The sequence below is a fragment of the Chinchilla lanigera genome, unplaced genomic scaffold (genome assembly GCF_000276665.1).
Source record: "Chinchilla lanigera isolate Chin_1 unplaced genomic scaffold, ChiLan1.0 scaffold00089, whole genome shotgun sequence".
Lineage (NCBI taxonomy): Eukaryota > Metazoa > Chordata > Mammalia > Rodentia > Chinchillidae > Chinchilla > Chinchilla lanigera.
This window is the reverse complement of record NW_004955490.1, coordinates 3,402,885-3,419,223: the sequence shown is the minus strand read 5'-3', so window position 1 is coordinate 3,419,223 and position 16,339 is coordinate 3,402,885. Positions and strand designations below refer to the sequence as shown.

General features: G+C 37.5%; 1 protein-coding gene across 1 annotated transcript in view; it reads left to right on the top strand.

The window, feature by feature from the left end:
* Positions 1-15,266, top strand: part of Zcchc16 (zinc finger, CCHC domain containing 16) — a 93,832-nt gene extending 78,566 nt beyond the window's left edge. The window contains 2 exon segments of the mRNA XM_013504514.1: positions 7,838-8,144; positions 8,146-15,266. Of these exon segments, the coding sequence (XP_013359968.1) occupies positions 8,089-8,144; positions 8,146-9,004 (915 nt within the window). The 5' untranslated portion in view covers positions 7,838-8,088 and the 3' untranslated portion in view covers positions 9,005-15,266.
* The last annotated feature ends 1,073 nt before the right edge of the window (positions 15,267-16,339 follow it).

Genomic DNA, 16,339 nt, shown 5'->3' with positions numbered 1-16,339 from the left:
GTAGTGTTTGTCACCTGATACAGAGTTTGCAAACAAAACAACAATTTTCCAAACATTTCTCTTTGAAAACTGAATTGTTTCCAAACAAGAATGCTCTTGAACTGAAGTACCACTGTATGGTGTTGTCTCAACTTTACATAAACACACGCATTTTTTGCAAGACAGATTTTACAGATGTGGAAAATAAGGCTCAGAGACAGAAATTGCCCAAGGACTCATAGCTTGGGTTTTGAATTCATACTAGGATTTTAATCCAAAATCCATCAAATTTCAAAGCCTAATATTTTCCCCACTGTTTCACTTTCAGAAAATTGTAGTGTTAGATGGAAATATTGAAGATTCTAGATTCAAATCTAATACTAAATAATTATATAACCTCAGATGTCTGTTTCTTTACCATTTCAAGGGAATGTTGAGTACATGCCTTATTTACCTCACAGTTTATTGAAAGATAAATGAAACAGTTGGAAAATACACAGAGTCCATAAAATGTTCTGCATATGTTTAATATGTTGTCACTTATGGAATTACAACATAGTACCAGTTATTGAAGACATTGTAAGGTATATAATTCCTCTATTACTTGCTCCCTCCTCATCAAGGTTTAGAGAAGATAGACAACTAGGAAGGGCTTGAGATTAGACCTTATCACAGATGACCATAAGCATGATTCTAATCATTTCCATTTCTTAAGCTTCACTTCTTTATTTGTAAAGTTGAAACTTTAATCAGAAAATATGCTTCTTGCAATTAAAAAGCGTGATATATACTAAAGTACTTAAATTAAGCTTCTTCTACCTTGACCAGGTTCACAGTTTGCCCAAAAACCACAGAGACCTGGCAAAGCTAAAAAATGTTTAATCTCAGTAGGCTAGGCTCTATCAGCTCATCAGATGCAAGTGGTATTCAGTACTAAGTGAATTGCATTTAATGAATATAAGATGAAAGAGACAGCAGGGAGCACACGTGCAGGAGAAGACCTTCCATTTCAAATTTAGAGGGCTCATTTTATGACTACTTGGGATCTGCAGATCAGAATTATTTCCACTCTTCCCCAAATTGTTTATTTGAAACCACATGTACTGTTTGAAATGATGAGAATATTAGGAAGAAAAAGAGAAACCAAACTAAGCCTTCAAACTGATAAATATGGTCTGCTGTAGCGGAGTTACTACATCTTCTCTAGGAAGAGGGGCTGTGGAGTAGGTGCACAGGGAGTAAGGTTCAGGTAGGCTGTGAATCTGGGTCATATTCTGTTATGGCAAAAATTTGGGCTGTATTCCGCAAGAGACCAAACAGAACAGACAAAGTTTTTAATTTAGACAGGTCACCTCTCATCCCGACTTGCAAGTCCGGGAAGTGGGCGTGGACCTGTCTTTGTTCCCAGGTTATATACATTTTTGGTTTCCATGGTAACAGAAAGGAATGTTGTAGCCCTGGCCACATGTTGTTTTCCTTGTGCCATGTAACTGGGTCAGGCTCCGGTCATGAGCCCAACCACACTGATATATACTTTCTGTACTCTGTTTTATATGTCCCCATTTAGATAACCATACATTTCCTTTATGGTTACAATGTTTACCTAGGGCCAGGAGACGGAACTGCCCAGGCAGGGTCATGGAGGGTTAACTAGGCCCAGGCACCCCCTTATCTTGGGGAGACATTCCTGGGCAGTGTTGATCTGGGGATTAGCTCATACACTGTCCCGGGAGGCTTCCCAAGGCACCATGTAGGCTTTTACCAAAACTATTTTATCCAAAATAATATGCTAAGATTCATTGCCCCCTACAATTCTAGATTGCACATAATGAAAAGCTAGTTTATCACACACATTTTAACCGTTCTTAGGCAAGTTATAGAATCCATGTGATTAATATCACTACATCATTTTTATGCTGCCTCTCTCTTACCTGATTCTTGGAGTTCTCTACCCTAAATCCCCACCAAGGTGGTATTCTAGCTCTGCTTATCCAATGATATAGAACTCAGAACTTACTTCATAGAAACATTAGTCCCATATCCATATCTATCCCCTCAATTACATCTTTAGATAGCTTCCTCCTAGGCTCTCTGAAAACATATTCTACAAAAAGAGTCTTTGGGAGACAGTGACGTATGTGCCAAGCTTCCCTCTTGCTCCTTTCCTTGGTTTTATGACTTGGAAAACAGCAAAACTAGAGTCCAGATGGAGTTAAACAATGAATATGAAAGTAGTTTTTGAGATTTAAATCTTCATAAGCATAGACCGTGAAACCCATAGAAGAGGAATGCTGATAGAGCAAGACATGAGAGAAAAATAAGACTTCAGTTGACCAAACTGATCAAGACCATTTAAAAGAAAGTGCAAGCTCCTCAAAGACAGGAACCAAGGATGAATTTTCTTGGTTTCCTCCAACATCAATGGGTGTTGTTTTAGTAAATAAAACTCCTATCCTTAGATCCATTTGGATGTTGAACATTTTTTTCTTTTTTTTGTACCAGGAATTGAAGTCAGGACCTTGTGCTTGCCATACAGGTGCTTGGGCGGCTGAGCTATATCCCTGGACCTGGATGTTTAACTTAAAGTCGCCCCAAAGCCTGAAAATATCTGCCATGAGTCTTCAATTTTAATATTTTTGCTAGCATTTATCTCTTAACTGTCTGTGGTAATTTCTTCTTGGCATTACTGGTGGAAAGTCTTAATTAGTAGAGCTTAGTTGGAGGTCCTATGTCATGGAGGGTGACCCTTCAAAGGAGATTTTAGGACTACAGCCCCTACTCTCTCTTTTTGCTTCTCAGCTTCCATGAGATGAGCGGCTTTTTCCCTGCTATGATGTACTGCCTCACCAAAGGCCCAAAAGCAGCAGGACCAAACAACCATGGATTGAATCTACCAAATTGTGAGCAAAATAAACCTTTCCTCTTTCAAGTTGATAAATTCAGGTATTTTACTGCAGTAACAGAAAGCTGGGCAACACAAGCCTGCAGTACTCTGTTGCTTATAAAAGACCTTTGAGACCTTTGCGACCTTATGCATTAATTTCAAGGCATTCTTTTTTGAAACAATTTTTTTTAAGTTTTAAAAGTTCAGATTCCAAGATATTATTTGTAACTCATTGTAACTACCAAGTTTGGCTCTAAAAAAGTTAGACATGTTGGGAAGGTAAACTAGGGAACTGTGACCTAATATTTATGATACTTGTAAGTTCATAAGCCATGGGTCCCACTGATCCAGTAGGAAGACTGAAGAGTAAAGGAAAGTCTGAAGTCTGAGTCATTGCAACAGCTAAAATGACTTCAGCTGCGCTGCTCTATTTTTTGATATAGAAATGTGTGGACAGCTTTTCTACATCATTCACAAGCAGAGTGAAGATCAGAGTAATACATACCTTCCAGGAAGGAGCACTGCGTTACAAAACAGGATCAGCTCAATTGTTACCCTCTCTCTTGCCTTCAAGCCAACTAAATGTGACATGTTCAAACCAACTCTGCACCAGTCCACTGTTTAGGGGTACCTTGGAGCCTCAAACTGAACCTTGGAAAAAAGTAATCTACATATCGTGCACTTCAAGGGCTGCTTTTCCAGCTAAATACTTTCTACTTTGAAAAATATCGATAGCACTAAAACAGAAAGGGCCTTTTGAGAATACTTAACCTAGAATTCCTTGGAAGTATTGTTGAAGAAACTTCTTCATCAGCATCATCTGCAGATTTTGTCTAAAATGCTGATTACAGGGTTTCATCACAAAATCGTTGAGTCTCACTCTCTAATGGGGAAATAGTGGAATCTTTATGTAAACTCCCAGGGCATTCTAATCTACCCTGAAATTTGAAACTTTCTGATAAATGTTGGAGCTCTGTGTGGCCAGTTCCCAGTATTCCCAAAGTAAAATCTAAAGAACACTTATGTCAATATAACTGGGGAGAAATTTTATTCCTGAGTTTCTCACTAGCTATCTTGAATCAAATTTTCTGATGTGTGCTGACCAAATCCTTTCACTGTACCTATAACAAAAACTGAGGTCTAGGGAGATAGAGTGACTTGCCCAAGGTTGTCAGTCTGGATGGTGGCATAGACAGACTCACATTCAGCTGTCCAGATCAGTTTAAATACTGTGCCCTTCTAGTTACCCTGGAAGGCTATTTATGTCCCCATTAAGATTCTGGGGCCACAGTTATCCTTAGAAGTCTGAAGCTGAAGGGCAAAATGTTTAACAGGTCAAGGCTCCTCTTCCAATGAGTTACAAATATCTTGGAATCCAAACTTTTAAAAATTGAAAAAAATTGTTTCAAAAAGGAATACCTTGAAATTAATGCATAAGGTCGCAAAGGTCTCAAAGGTCTCTTATAAGCAACAGAGTACTGCAGGCTTGTGTTGCCCAGCTTTCTGTTACTGCAATAAAATACCTGAATTTATCAACTTGAAAGAGGAAAGGTTTATTTTGCTCACAATTTGATAGATTCAATCCATGGTTGTTTGGTCCTGCTGCTTTTGGGCCTTTGGTGAGGCAGTACATCATAGCAGGGAAAAAGCCGCTCATCTCATGGAAGCTGAGAAGCAAAAAGAGAGAGTAGGGGCTGTAGTCCTAAAATCTCCTTTGAAGGGTCACCTCTATGACATAGGCCCTCCAACTAGGCTCCACTAATTAAGAGTTTTCACCAGTAATGCGAAGTTGAGGACTAAATATTTAATACATGAGTCTTTGAGGAGCATTCCAGATGCAAACTGTAGCAAGGACCTTGCAAATACAATCTCAGAGAAATGCAGAATGCAATTTTATGCCTAGGGAAACTTTTAACCATGATCATGAGCCAAAGTGAGCAAAAACACCAAAATGGCATTCAATACTTTACCAAACCAATTTGTTGTTGTTGTTGTTGTTGTTTGTTGTTGTTTTTGAAACAGATTGCTCTTAAGTAAATGATTCAATGTTTGCAGTTTTGTATCAGACCTTGTCCAAGCTCATCAGTCTGATCTTCCAAGTCTATGTGTTTGGCATTCCATTTCTGTCTCTTTGTCATTTATTCAAGGTGAGATTCTCCAGACTGGTAGGCTGTGCTCCAGAATCTTCTGAGGGCAATCCAGTAGAATGTCACTGACCTCTAAAATGAGAGCAATTCCCAAAATGATAAGGCAAGGTATATTTTCTTTGACAGATTAATTAATTGCCATTGACAACAGGGCTGTTGTATGATTTGCATTTGGACTAATGCTCATAATTTTAGCAAATGTTTCACCAGTGCTACATAATTAGGAAAATTAAATATCATGCCACCTTGAATACATAATTCTGGAAATAAACAGAAGACCCTAAGATGGATCTGGAACTCCTGGGATTAGAAGGAAAGGGCACAAGGCAAGGACAGGAAAGGAAAATGACACCATTTGAATCAAAAAAAGAATTTGCTAGATGTCCACAATTCTTCATTTTGATTCTGAAATCAAAAAGCTCTATAAAAATGGCAGTTCCTTTTATTAATTTATTGCCAAATCTCAATTGGCAGCAATGCTTGACCTGACTTGACATGAATTTACTGTTTATCCTTTTTAGTATGTGTATTCAAACTTTTTGCAGAAATGTTAGTGGCTTAATTATAGGATGCTTCCCCAAGCACTTCTGAAAGTACTATATAATAAACAGTAATGGTCTGTGTTCAACCCTTCTAAAATCTAAAAAAATATAAATTTTGAAATTCTAAAATGGACATAACAGATAACAGACCTGGAATAATGACAAATAACATTTATGGAGCACTTGCCATTGCATGATGTGGTGTTAATCTCTTTTCATTTAATCATCACAAATATTATGAGGTAGGTATTATAAGCATCTTCATTTTAAAGTTTAGAAGCTGATTCTTAAAGAGGTGAAATAATTTGCCCAGAGTGACACAGCTTTTGTTGAAGTCAGGATTTGGAAAAGTCAGTTTAACTGTAGAACATAATGCTTAACTCTTGCATTCTGCTGCTTGAGAGTGATGAGCAGTCATGAAGGACAGTGTGGATCCTTTGTGAACTTTAGACAAAAGTAGAATTAGGAACCATCCATTCTACATCATCTGAGGACCAATCTCTTGCAACTGTATCCCCTCCCTGCTCTAGTTCTCTGTGTTACTACTAATATGGCTTTATTCTTTGAGATATAGCCTTTCCTGCAGGGATCATCTACACCCAAAATCAAGTGACCAGTTTGCTGAAGTAGAGATTTACAGGTTCTACTCTATACCTGTTGTTCAACTTGCTAGGATTTGGGATTGGTTTAATTCTTACACACATTAAAACTTAAATAAAAAGTAAATGTACTGAAAAGAGCCAATCATTAACCCTTATCAGCTAATATCTGACTATCTGATTACTGCTGAATTGGTGGAGAAGAACTCATGAATGGACACTTGGGAAATAAAAAATATCTGGAAGGTAGATCAGTTGACTAGTAGGGTGAAATATGGAAAGGAAGGAAGCAAGGAGAGTATGACTGTATTTTTCTAATTTGGCAATATGTGATAAGGATAGAGCCTCACTACTGGGCATTGCTCAGCTGCACTTGGAGCAATTTTGGAGGCAAATCTCTGACTATCTTGACATTCAGAGAATTTATCTGTCACCACACTGATAAAACAACCTTTTGGCATAGACAAGGTAGTCACCCTTTTTAGATAGAAAAGGAAACTGAAAGCCTAGGTGTGGTGGCACATGCCTATAATCTGAGCACTTGGGAAGCTGAGAAAGGAGGATCATTGCAATTTGGAGGCTAGCCTAGGCTACATAGTGAGTTCAAGCACAGCCTGAACTGCAAAGCAGGACCTTGCCTCACCTTCACTCACTCCACACACACCAAAAAGGAGAATGAGACCCAAATGAGTTCTTCAAGGTCATCTGATTAATTAATTTTATGGTATGAATCAGTTTCTGGGTCCCAATTTTACACTATTTTAGTCTCCAAATACTTTTCCATAGATCTAGAAAGTAGGGAGCATTAAATAAAACCTAAAGAAACAAGTCTTATATTTTCAAAAATTCAATGATATGCTTCCTTCACCCAGCTCTGGATAATATAAATATATTTAAATAGTATGCTACACAAGGAAGATCAGTGAGAGGAACTGAAATACAGAATAGTTCAGTTGATAGGCCATGTATTTGGTGATTACTTTTAGCTTTTGTTAGTGGCTTTATTCTTGTTCTCAACACAGGGAGAACCGATGAACATTTTGATCTTTGTACTTCTAAGAATTTTCAGTTCTTGTTTGTTCAGTTCTCAATCTTACCTCTTCGTCTTGCCTGTGATATTTTGATTATTTCCATGGCAACAAAATGTAACCTCATATAGGGACTAGGTAGCCAGAAAAAAAGTGGATTAACTAGCATCACAGCAAGCAGATTCCCACAGTACTGCAGGCTAGGCTTGGGCACTGAAGGGTATGATTATTTCAGTTCTGATTACTCTCTACAGCAACATTTGTAAATCTAAATGCACATTTTAATCACTTTGGACCTCTTATTAAAGTATGAAAACTGATTCAGTAGTTCTTGGATAGGATGTGAGATTCTATATTTCTAACAACCTTCATGGTGATGTAGATGCTGCTTCTTCTCAGCTTACATTTTGAAATATCTCCGTTTACTCATCTGTGAAATTATGAATTTGGTCTAGGTGATCACTAAGATGACTCTGGATTGTAAAATTATTTGACTCTCTGATGAAAGAACTTTAGAACCATGATTAATTATAATTATTTAAAAACATAATTAATATGAGGGCAAATTGCCCCTATATTACAAAAAAGGGAGGGTGGAGAGAATGCTATTGTGACTATTGTATATATCTTTTTAATTCCAAATCTTCTGTGTTCTAAGGTAACATATTTCTTCTGACTGTGCAGAACACTGACATTCTCCTTGAAGAAGAGGCAACATTGAATAGCAGACATTTTCGAACATCTCTCCAATCAGCTCTCAGCATTCACTAGTGACTTTTCATAGCTTATAGCTTTGGCACTTGCTAATGACACTGGCTTTCTGATCACAGAACAAAGTCACAGTCTTTCCATTGATCTCTAGTACTACTACTCAGTTCTACTCAGCCTCACCTGATTGCTGGAGATATAATGAAGAAGTACACAGAATCACCACAAACCTTGCAGGTAGATCCTTCTTTTCTTCAAAGAGAATCTGATTCCGCAGCCACAAACGCAGCATCTTTCTGAGGAAAAATCTGCTCTGAGAAGTAACATCATGCCTGCTCTGACCACACCAGTGATGTCCATACCCTGACCACTTGAGCACTTTTCCCAGTTTCAGGGTGACCTTGTCAATGATTCAGGGTTTCTTGTTCAGGTGATTATCTACTTGACAGATCTTTAGATTCCCAGTCATATAGCTGAGTCCCAGATCCAGCTTCTTTCCAACTACCTATTTCAGCAGATGGAAACTTTTGGAATCTACTCTGAGTATAACCAGCAAAACGAGAACTGTGTTCTTGACTTCCAGCCATCATCTGGTGAACCCAAAAAACAAGAAATGAACCCTCTGATGAACCCTAAGGTTGACAAAGGGGACAGCACCTCTCATCAGCATGTTACTACTTTCCAGTTCTCTTCTCAAAGTCTGAGTTATAATGAAACAAATCACAGAGAGAAGATCCATGGGAGACTGGCTGACCCCATCCAGGATGAAAAAAGTGCCACAGCTATGATGGAAAATCTCCCAGACCTGATAATTCAGTGCATTCAGTTGGACAAGAAATGTAATAACAAGCCAGAGCTCCTACAGCCAGAGAACCAGCTCCCAGTGTTGGAATTCCTGAACCACCACCAGTCCTCCTCCAGATCCACTGGTCCACCACCCAAGGAAGAGCCTATACAGCTTCGGGGAGGCCAGCTGCCTCTCACCCCAGCTAAAAGAGCCCGCCAACAGGAATCTCCGTTGTGCCTCTACTGCAGCCAGGCTGGTCATTTCACAAGAGACTGCCTTGCCAAACGTTCTCGAGCCCCAGCATGGACAAATAACCCGGCTCACCAGTAAGAGGGGCCGGGAAGGTCACTTTGTAAATTTATACCCCTCTCATCCCTAGCCTTACTGATTTACAACCTGCACTAAGTCTAAAATACAACTGGAGAACTGTGATACCACTTTACAGGTAGCCATGAACTCCTGCGCTTCTGGGAATTTAAACAACAAGATCTCATTCACTGGGAGCTGACCATTCACCAATCAACTAATAATGGAAACAATTCCCAGACACTTCTATACCTGGGACCAGTTTCTTCAAGGTTATTGAAAATTTACAAGCAAAACTATAGCCAGTCTAAGCCAATAAAAACAGCTTTGGCAGTATATTGGGAATACTATACTCACCAATAGATGAGATTTGGGCCGAATTTAATTCAACCCAAATCATGTGTGTCATGTGTGCCTATGAATTAGTCCATCACTTTTATACTCACACTTCTTGATCTGTACCTTAGTTTCATGTCCACATAGGTCCTTTGCCTGAAATACTAGTTGCATTACCATATGTGCTAATATTCACTTTCTAAAGGCTAGATCGTACTCCATGTATTTACTAGAATCTTACCTCAACATAAACCAACCTTCCTGGAACTACAGCTCTGCCACCCATCCGCACAGCTATGTATTTTGATGCCATCTAAAGATTTCTTGCTAGCAAACTGAATCTCCTGGCTATTTATAAACCAGATTGTATGACTTTTTGAGCACTACTTGTTGGACTCTTCTAGAAGTCATATACTTTTAGCTATATTTTACCAATCCCAGCTATTTCCCCCTCTTTATTAATGATCTTATTTGAGATTCCAGAATATCTTTGGTACATCTGGAGAGATGTTTGGTAAGTCAAAATAGTTTAAGACAATGATCGCTGAAAGATATTTAGTGAAAGATGAATAAGATGTCCTGTCATAATTATTGTGTTCATATCATATTCTTGCTGCCTTGAATAGGAAATATGGTTAAACAGATCTCTACTAGGGATTGAGAATCAGGCCCTATAGTAATTCCCTACTGTAGGAGCCTCAATTTGGTAACTATCTGGGATGATTTTCCATTGCTTTTGAGCCCTAAGCTTATATACCACACACCAAGGGTCCCTCATCTAATAGAGGATTTGAAAAGCAGAGTTGCAGACAATTTTCTGAACCATCTCATTGGGAAAACCTTGGGACATGTACATTAACAGCATCCTTGCATAAAATTTAAGAAGCGGGGGAATTTGATTTTGTTGTGCTCTTGTCACACACCAGCTCTATATAAAGAATTGATGCTTCTAGGCATCAACTCCTTAAAGTGTTGAGGGTAACCAAAACGGATGGGAAATTGCTGCTAATTACCAGTCCTCTGGTCCCTGTTCTTGTTGATGATATATCCCCCATAAGGGCTTGCTTGAAGATGAATAATTACATATTCCTTAGCAGCCATCAGACCTTTTCAGAACATAAAGTGCCATTGTACTTTGGCATTTTTCCTGGAAAATACTTCTAACTTTTCAACACTTATACACAGCTAGATCTTACTATTCTTATCCTGTAGTACCAACAAATACATCTTTTCACCCATCAGTGCCTCATTAACTACTGTGCTAAATGATACTTACATGTGCAGAGTCTCCTTTATCAATAGCTTGCTATAAATCCACATTATTCCATAAATTCCCACAATAAGGAGACTTCAATGCATATGTTCTAGTTATGGTGAGAAATCTCTACTGTGGTACTGGGACTGTATGAGATCCTCCAACACGTAGATCTATTTGAGCTTTGAGAGACTTAGATTACCTGGTGGTATCCTGATTTATCTGCACTAATACTTTTTAAATACATGACTAACTCAATGGTCTCCAGTCACTTTCTTCATTTACTCCAGTATGTTCATAGAATGCCAATAGGATCACTCAGGTGACTTGATCACCAATCTTTCCTTATTTTAGGGCCATAATTTGTCATTGTGAGCTCTCTCATAGTGTTATATCACCTTACTTCTGTATAGACACTCCCCTTGCAGCAACATTATCTTCTTCCTCAAAAACTCTTCTGACTTCATAGCCTCTTAGCAATGACAATTTGTCCAGGTCTGTGAACTCCAGTTCACTTCCCATTCCTTTTATCCCTTGCTGAGGTACTTCCATCAAGGGCCTCTTGTATCCTGTGTGACTCAACCTAGTAGCCAGGCTGAGCATATTAATTGGAATCTATGATAATGCTTTACTGCTTACTGACTAGCAACCATTTTATCACTTTAAAATGTTATTGTAATGACACTATCCACTACATACCATCAGCTTCAATTAGAATGACTCATTACTTAGGATGAACAGTTACAAAGGAGTGTCCTCAGAACTGATAGCTACATAAAATTCTCTGAAAGGGAAACTAATTAGAATCCACAAAGAACAGATGAGATGTAACCTACTCAAAGATGTAATCTGTAAATACAAAAGCTTGGGGAACCCCCTAGGCCCAATCAAAGCTACAGTTTTAGAGAAGTAAATCTGCTATATGACTGATGCCCTTGGAAAGGCAGCAGTTAATTATTTCATGATAAAGTAAAAAAATGAATTACTAACAAGAAAATGATCTACATCGAGTCTAGAAAAGGAGACAGTGAAAGAAGCATGGGCATCAGTAATCTCCCTAGCCTCAGAGATGGGATGTTTACTGGTAGTCATTTGGCAGGTAGGTCTACTCCTGCAATGGGCTTGAACCATCAGGTCATCCCAATTTGTGTCATTAGTCATTAAGGTTGATACATATCTCCCTTTGTTCTGACTCCATGGTCTGCAAATAATCTCACTGTAGTTTCTTTCTTATATAAATGTTATTATGAGGAAAACATTTGCTAACCAGTTGAGGTGAATGTTTGAGAATATTTGGCAGGTGTTTCTCATAATAAGTGAATAAAATGGTGTTTGCCTTACATATCAGTTTCCTGTGGGTTATAATTGCACCAATCCTTTGCATCCTAATTACCTTTCTGAACACTAAAAATAAGAATGTCGTGCTGCAAACTTGTTACCATAATGTGAATCATAGTGAAAGCCCTAAGATTGGCCTCTTGAGGAAACTTGCCTCAACATCAGCCAGCCTACCACTTTATTTCTCTCATTTTTCTATAGCTGTAATAAAATTGTTAAACACCTATGGTTTTCACTTGCTACACTTACCTTCCCTCACACCAAGAAGCATTTTACCATAATACATAGATCCGTGTGTCAGACATACTGTCATGGATGACATAACTGCAGACATAAGCCACTGAAAAGCACTGTTGGAGAGAAAAAAGTAGGTGACTGGCCTTATTCTTACCACCACCATTTTGTCCAGATGACAACACATAGGTTCATGCTGTCACTGCTGTCACTTCTATCCATGATACAGTAATATCATGTTTTTCTAAATTTTGAAATGTCATCTCCATCCAGCTCATCTTACTTATTCTCAAAATGCACTGAACAAAATGCAGCATTTAGAATATAAAGAATTTTTACTAGAATCTTGGCAAAATCGAATATCACATGCCTTGGGAAGGTCTTTAGAAGTTTGCATCACTTCTTTAAAACCTTGTCTTTTGTGGCCTGTTTCATTGGCCAGCTATGAAACAACAAATCTCACTGGGCCAATAGAACAGAAAAGTTTTCTAAAGAATATAGTGTTATGGATCTTTAATATCATCGTGGACCAGGAGTTACTGACCATATTCTAAAAACAAAAGTTTCAGAACTTAGTTACACTAGTTAGTAAAGTCAGTCAAACTCTTTTGGTAAATGTATTTTATTGCCCAGGTCAGGTTGGTCAGCCACTGATTGTGGCTGTACCTTTGAACGTTCATGCACTAAATTACTGGCATTACTTCTCAGTAGTGGCTCTAATTCTTTGGTCTGTTTAATCCTCTATCCTATTCATTGATTTTAGTATTTAAACTACATGGCTCTGGTTTTTTTATCTATCCAGTTCAGGAATAAGTCAATTATGACTGTATTTACCAACTGTGCTTTATAGTAGCCCAGTGGAAGACTATGTGGACATTCTGTTGTCCCTATTAACCCTTTATCCTTTTGAAACTAATCATGTTGAGTGCCTACTTTATTCCAAGCACTGTACTGACTGCTTTAATTTGTTAGTGGTAATTATTTAAGTTTCATGTTACTAAAAGATGTAATATATATTTCTAGCATTTAATGCTCACTGCATCTTTATGAAGTAGATTTTAAAAATTCAATTTAAAGCAGGAACTGAGAGTTCAGAGCAGCTAATTTATCTGCTTCCATCATCCAACTAGTAAGTTACTAAACTAAAATTTGAAAGCACATCTTTCGCATGCCAGAACTTTGTGTTCTCTGAGAATAAAACAAGAAATTCTCTAAGTCAGACCTTCCTGATTACCCTAACAGATTCAATTACACCTCCTATAGCACTCTAATAACTTGTATTCAAATAACTATTGGTTGAAACTCATACTCTAGTCTGCAAAGGAAGCATAGAACAAATCAGTGCCTTATTGAAATTTGCAATTTCACTTGTGTTTCTAAGAAATTGGAGAAAATTCTTTGACTCATTTCAAACTATATTTCCTCCATTATATGATTGAGAAGGCTCTTATTTGTTGAGTCAGGATCCTAAGAAAAGCCCTCATATTTTCATAACTCTTCATTCAAAGCTGTTGAGTCTTTTTGAATAATAATGTTTACAGTGACTGCAGAATGTAAGGAGGCAAAGACAACATTTCAAGCCTTCTGATGGCTGTTACCTGCCATCATCATGGGAAAAATCAAAGTTAAAATAAAAGTTTGATTAATGCAGACAGAAGTTACTAATTTACATTAAGAACTGCCCTTACACTAACAACCTCAGCAAATATCCCCTCCAACAGTCTCAATTCAAGGAGAATTTATGGGAAGATAGTCCTGTTCTCTTTTATTTTATCCATGAGTTTTGTAACTGTCAAATATATTTCCCATAGTTATCCATGACAATTCTATCATCCATGAATCTTTTATTAAATTGACTTGTTTTTAGCGTGTAGCATCCAACAGGGCAATGGACACCATAGATTCACCACCTGCTACTTAAATAAGTCTTCATTTTATATGAATTTTCACCTCTATATAATGTAAAGGTATTCCTCTCCCAACTTAATTGTTTCAGTATATGAAAGGGTCTGTGTTGATGCTTATTGCCATGATTTGCATTAGCATCTCCCCAAATCTCATGTATTAATGGCCTGATCACTAGCATAGAGCACTACTGGGAGATAGTGGAACCTTTAAGAGATGGGACCCAGTGGGAGGAAATTAGGTCATTAGGGCATGTCCTTGAAGGAGATTTTGGGACTTCAGCCCCTTCCTGTATATCTCTCCTGTTTCCCTGGATGCCATGAGGTAAACAGTATCCTCTGCCACATATTCCTGCCATGATGCATTTGCCCTGCCATAGGCCCAAAGACAACAAGGCCAAACAATGAAAATTAAAGCTTCTACAACTGTGACTCAAAGTAAGTAAATCTTTTTTTCTTCTTTTTAAATTGATTGCCTTAGATACTTTGTCATGGTGACAGAGCTGACTGATATGCTGAACATGTCATACATGATTTTAGAAACTTAGGATATTAATAAGAATCAGTGAATGCTTACTATGTGCAAAGGGTGGGGATGGTGAATTATGTGCATAATTGTCATAATATTCTCACGAGGAAAGCACATTTCATATGTGCAAACGGGTAAATCCACAGTCCTTAAATGACTTTTCAAAGTCACAAATTAATTGGTCACTCAACCAGTATTATATCCAGGTCTCACTGACAAAAGACATAATGCTTTCATCAGTATACTACACATTATTTCAGGATGATCTCCAAGGTTGAAACGTTTTGCTCTTGTTAGTGGGACTTCATGTGTTTATTCACTAAGACTATTAATCCCTCTAGTTAGCCTTTTCCAAACTTCCTGCAGCTCTACTCAGGCTTTAGCAGAGGACAATTACTATTAATTACCCAAACACCAAGTGTAGACACAAAATAAACAAGATAAAAATTTCTCTTTAATTACTAATGCTTCAGAAAAAAGTATATTCAGTACCCTTTTGACCTTTTCAGGCTTTTTCAGTACCTTGAAAAATAAGTCATCAAAGACCTTTTCCTGAAGGTCACAATTGCCTGAGTTGTAATTCATGACACAAAATCCATTACACTAAAAATGCAATTAGAACATATTCTAATGAAAGAATATCCTTTAAACAACAGTGAACCGATGAGGGAAAGAAGAAAAAAACAAAGAAGGAAGGCAAAACATAAATATATATATACATATATATATATGAATAGCTGTGATGACTGTATTGCTGTTGTCTGATGGTGTGTTGAAATGAACAGTTAATGCTCACAATTTTTTATGCTCTGATCGACTTTGCATGCTTGTGTCTGGTGGTCTGAGCAACTGATTTGAAGGTAACAACATGCAATGGAATTACAATGGTGAACTCCTACCATCTTGTCTAGTGAAAATCTGTATTATCTCTAATGTTTTATTGAAGAATTATTTTCTTATTCTCTTTAATGGTTTGAGCAGTCTTTCATTTTTACATCTGAGAATCTGAGCAATGTAGTTGAGGATAGCGATATGCAATGTAACAACCACTGTTAATTTGTATTAATTTGTCTTAAGACCCTGTATCACCTTAAATGTTCTTGCTTTGATTTGTTTATGTTCGCAATACTGGTATGCTGCTACTGTTCTATTTTTTTGTTTGTTTCTCATGGACTACTCTCTTTAAAATAAAAAAAAAATACAGTGAACCTCACTGTTATTCATTCTCAGTGCTCTCACAAGGTGTTCCTACAATTTCTCCAACAGACTTGCTTATTATTAACTATTACAATAATGGCAGCCACTCCTTATTGACCAGTAAATATATGTCCAGCATTGTCTTTTGATTTATGTGCATTTCCTCTTTAATTCTCACAGAAATCCCCTTAGATATTTGTTATTATCGTCCTTATTATACAGTTAAGGAAATTGAAGTTTAGAATAGGTAAGGAAGTTGTTCATGGACATGGAACTAGTAAGCAATAGAGGCAGAACTCAAAATCATTTATTTATGTGCATGTAACACTAGAGACCATACTCCTACATGGTACATCATTACCCATCAACAACTGAAGGAGACCACAAACTATAATTTGTGAGTTAAGTCTAGCTTACTGCTTGTTTTTATAAGTAAAGTTTTATTAGAATATAACTGCACACGTTTGTTTCCATATTACCTATGTTTGCTTAACGTTCTATGCGACACATGGCTCATAAAGCCAAAAATGTTTGCTATCCACTGCTTTACAGAAAAAGTTTCCTGA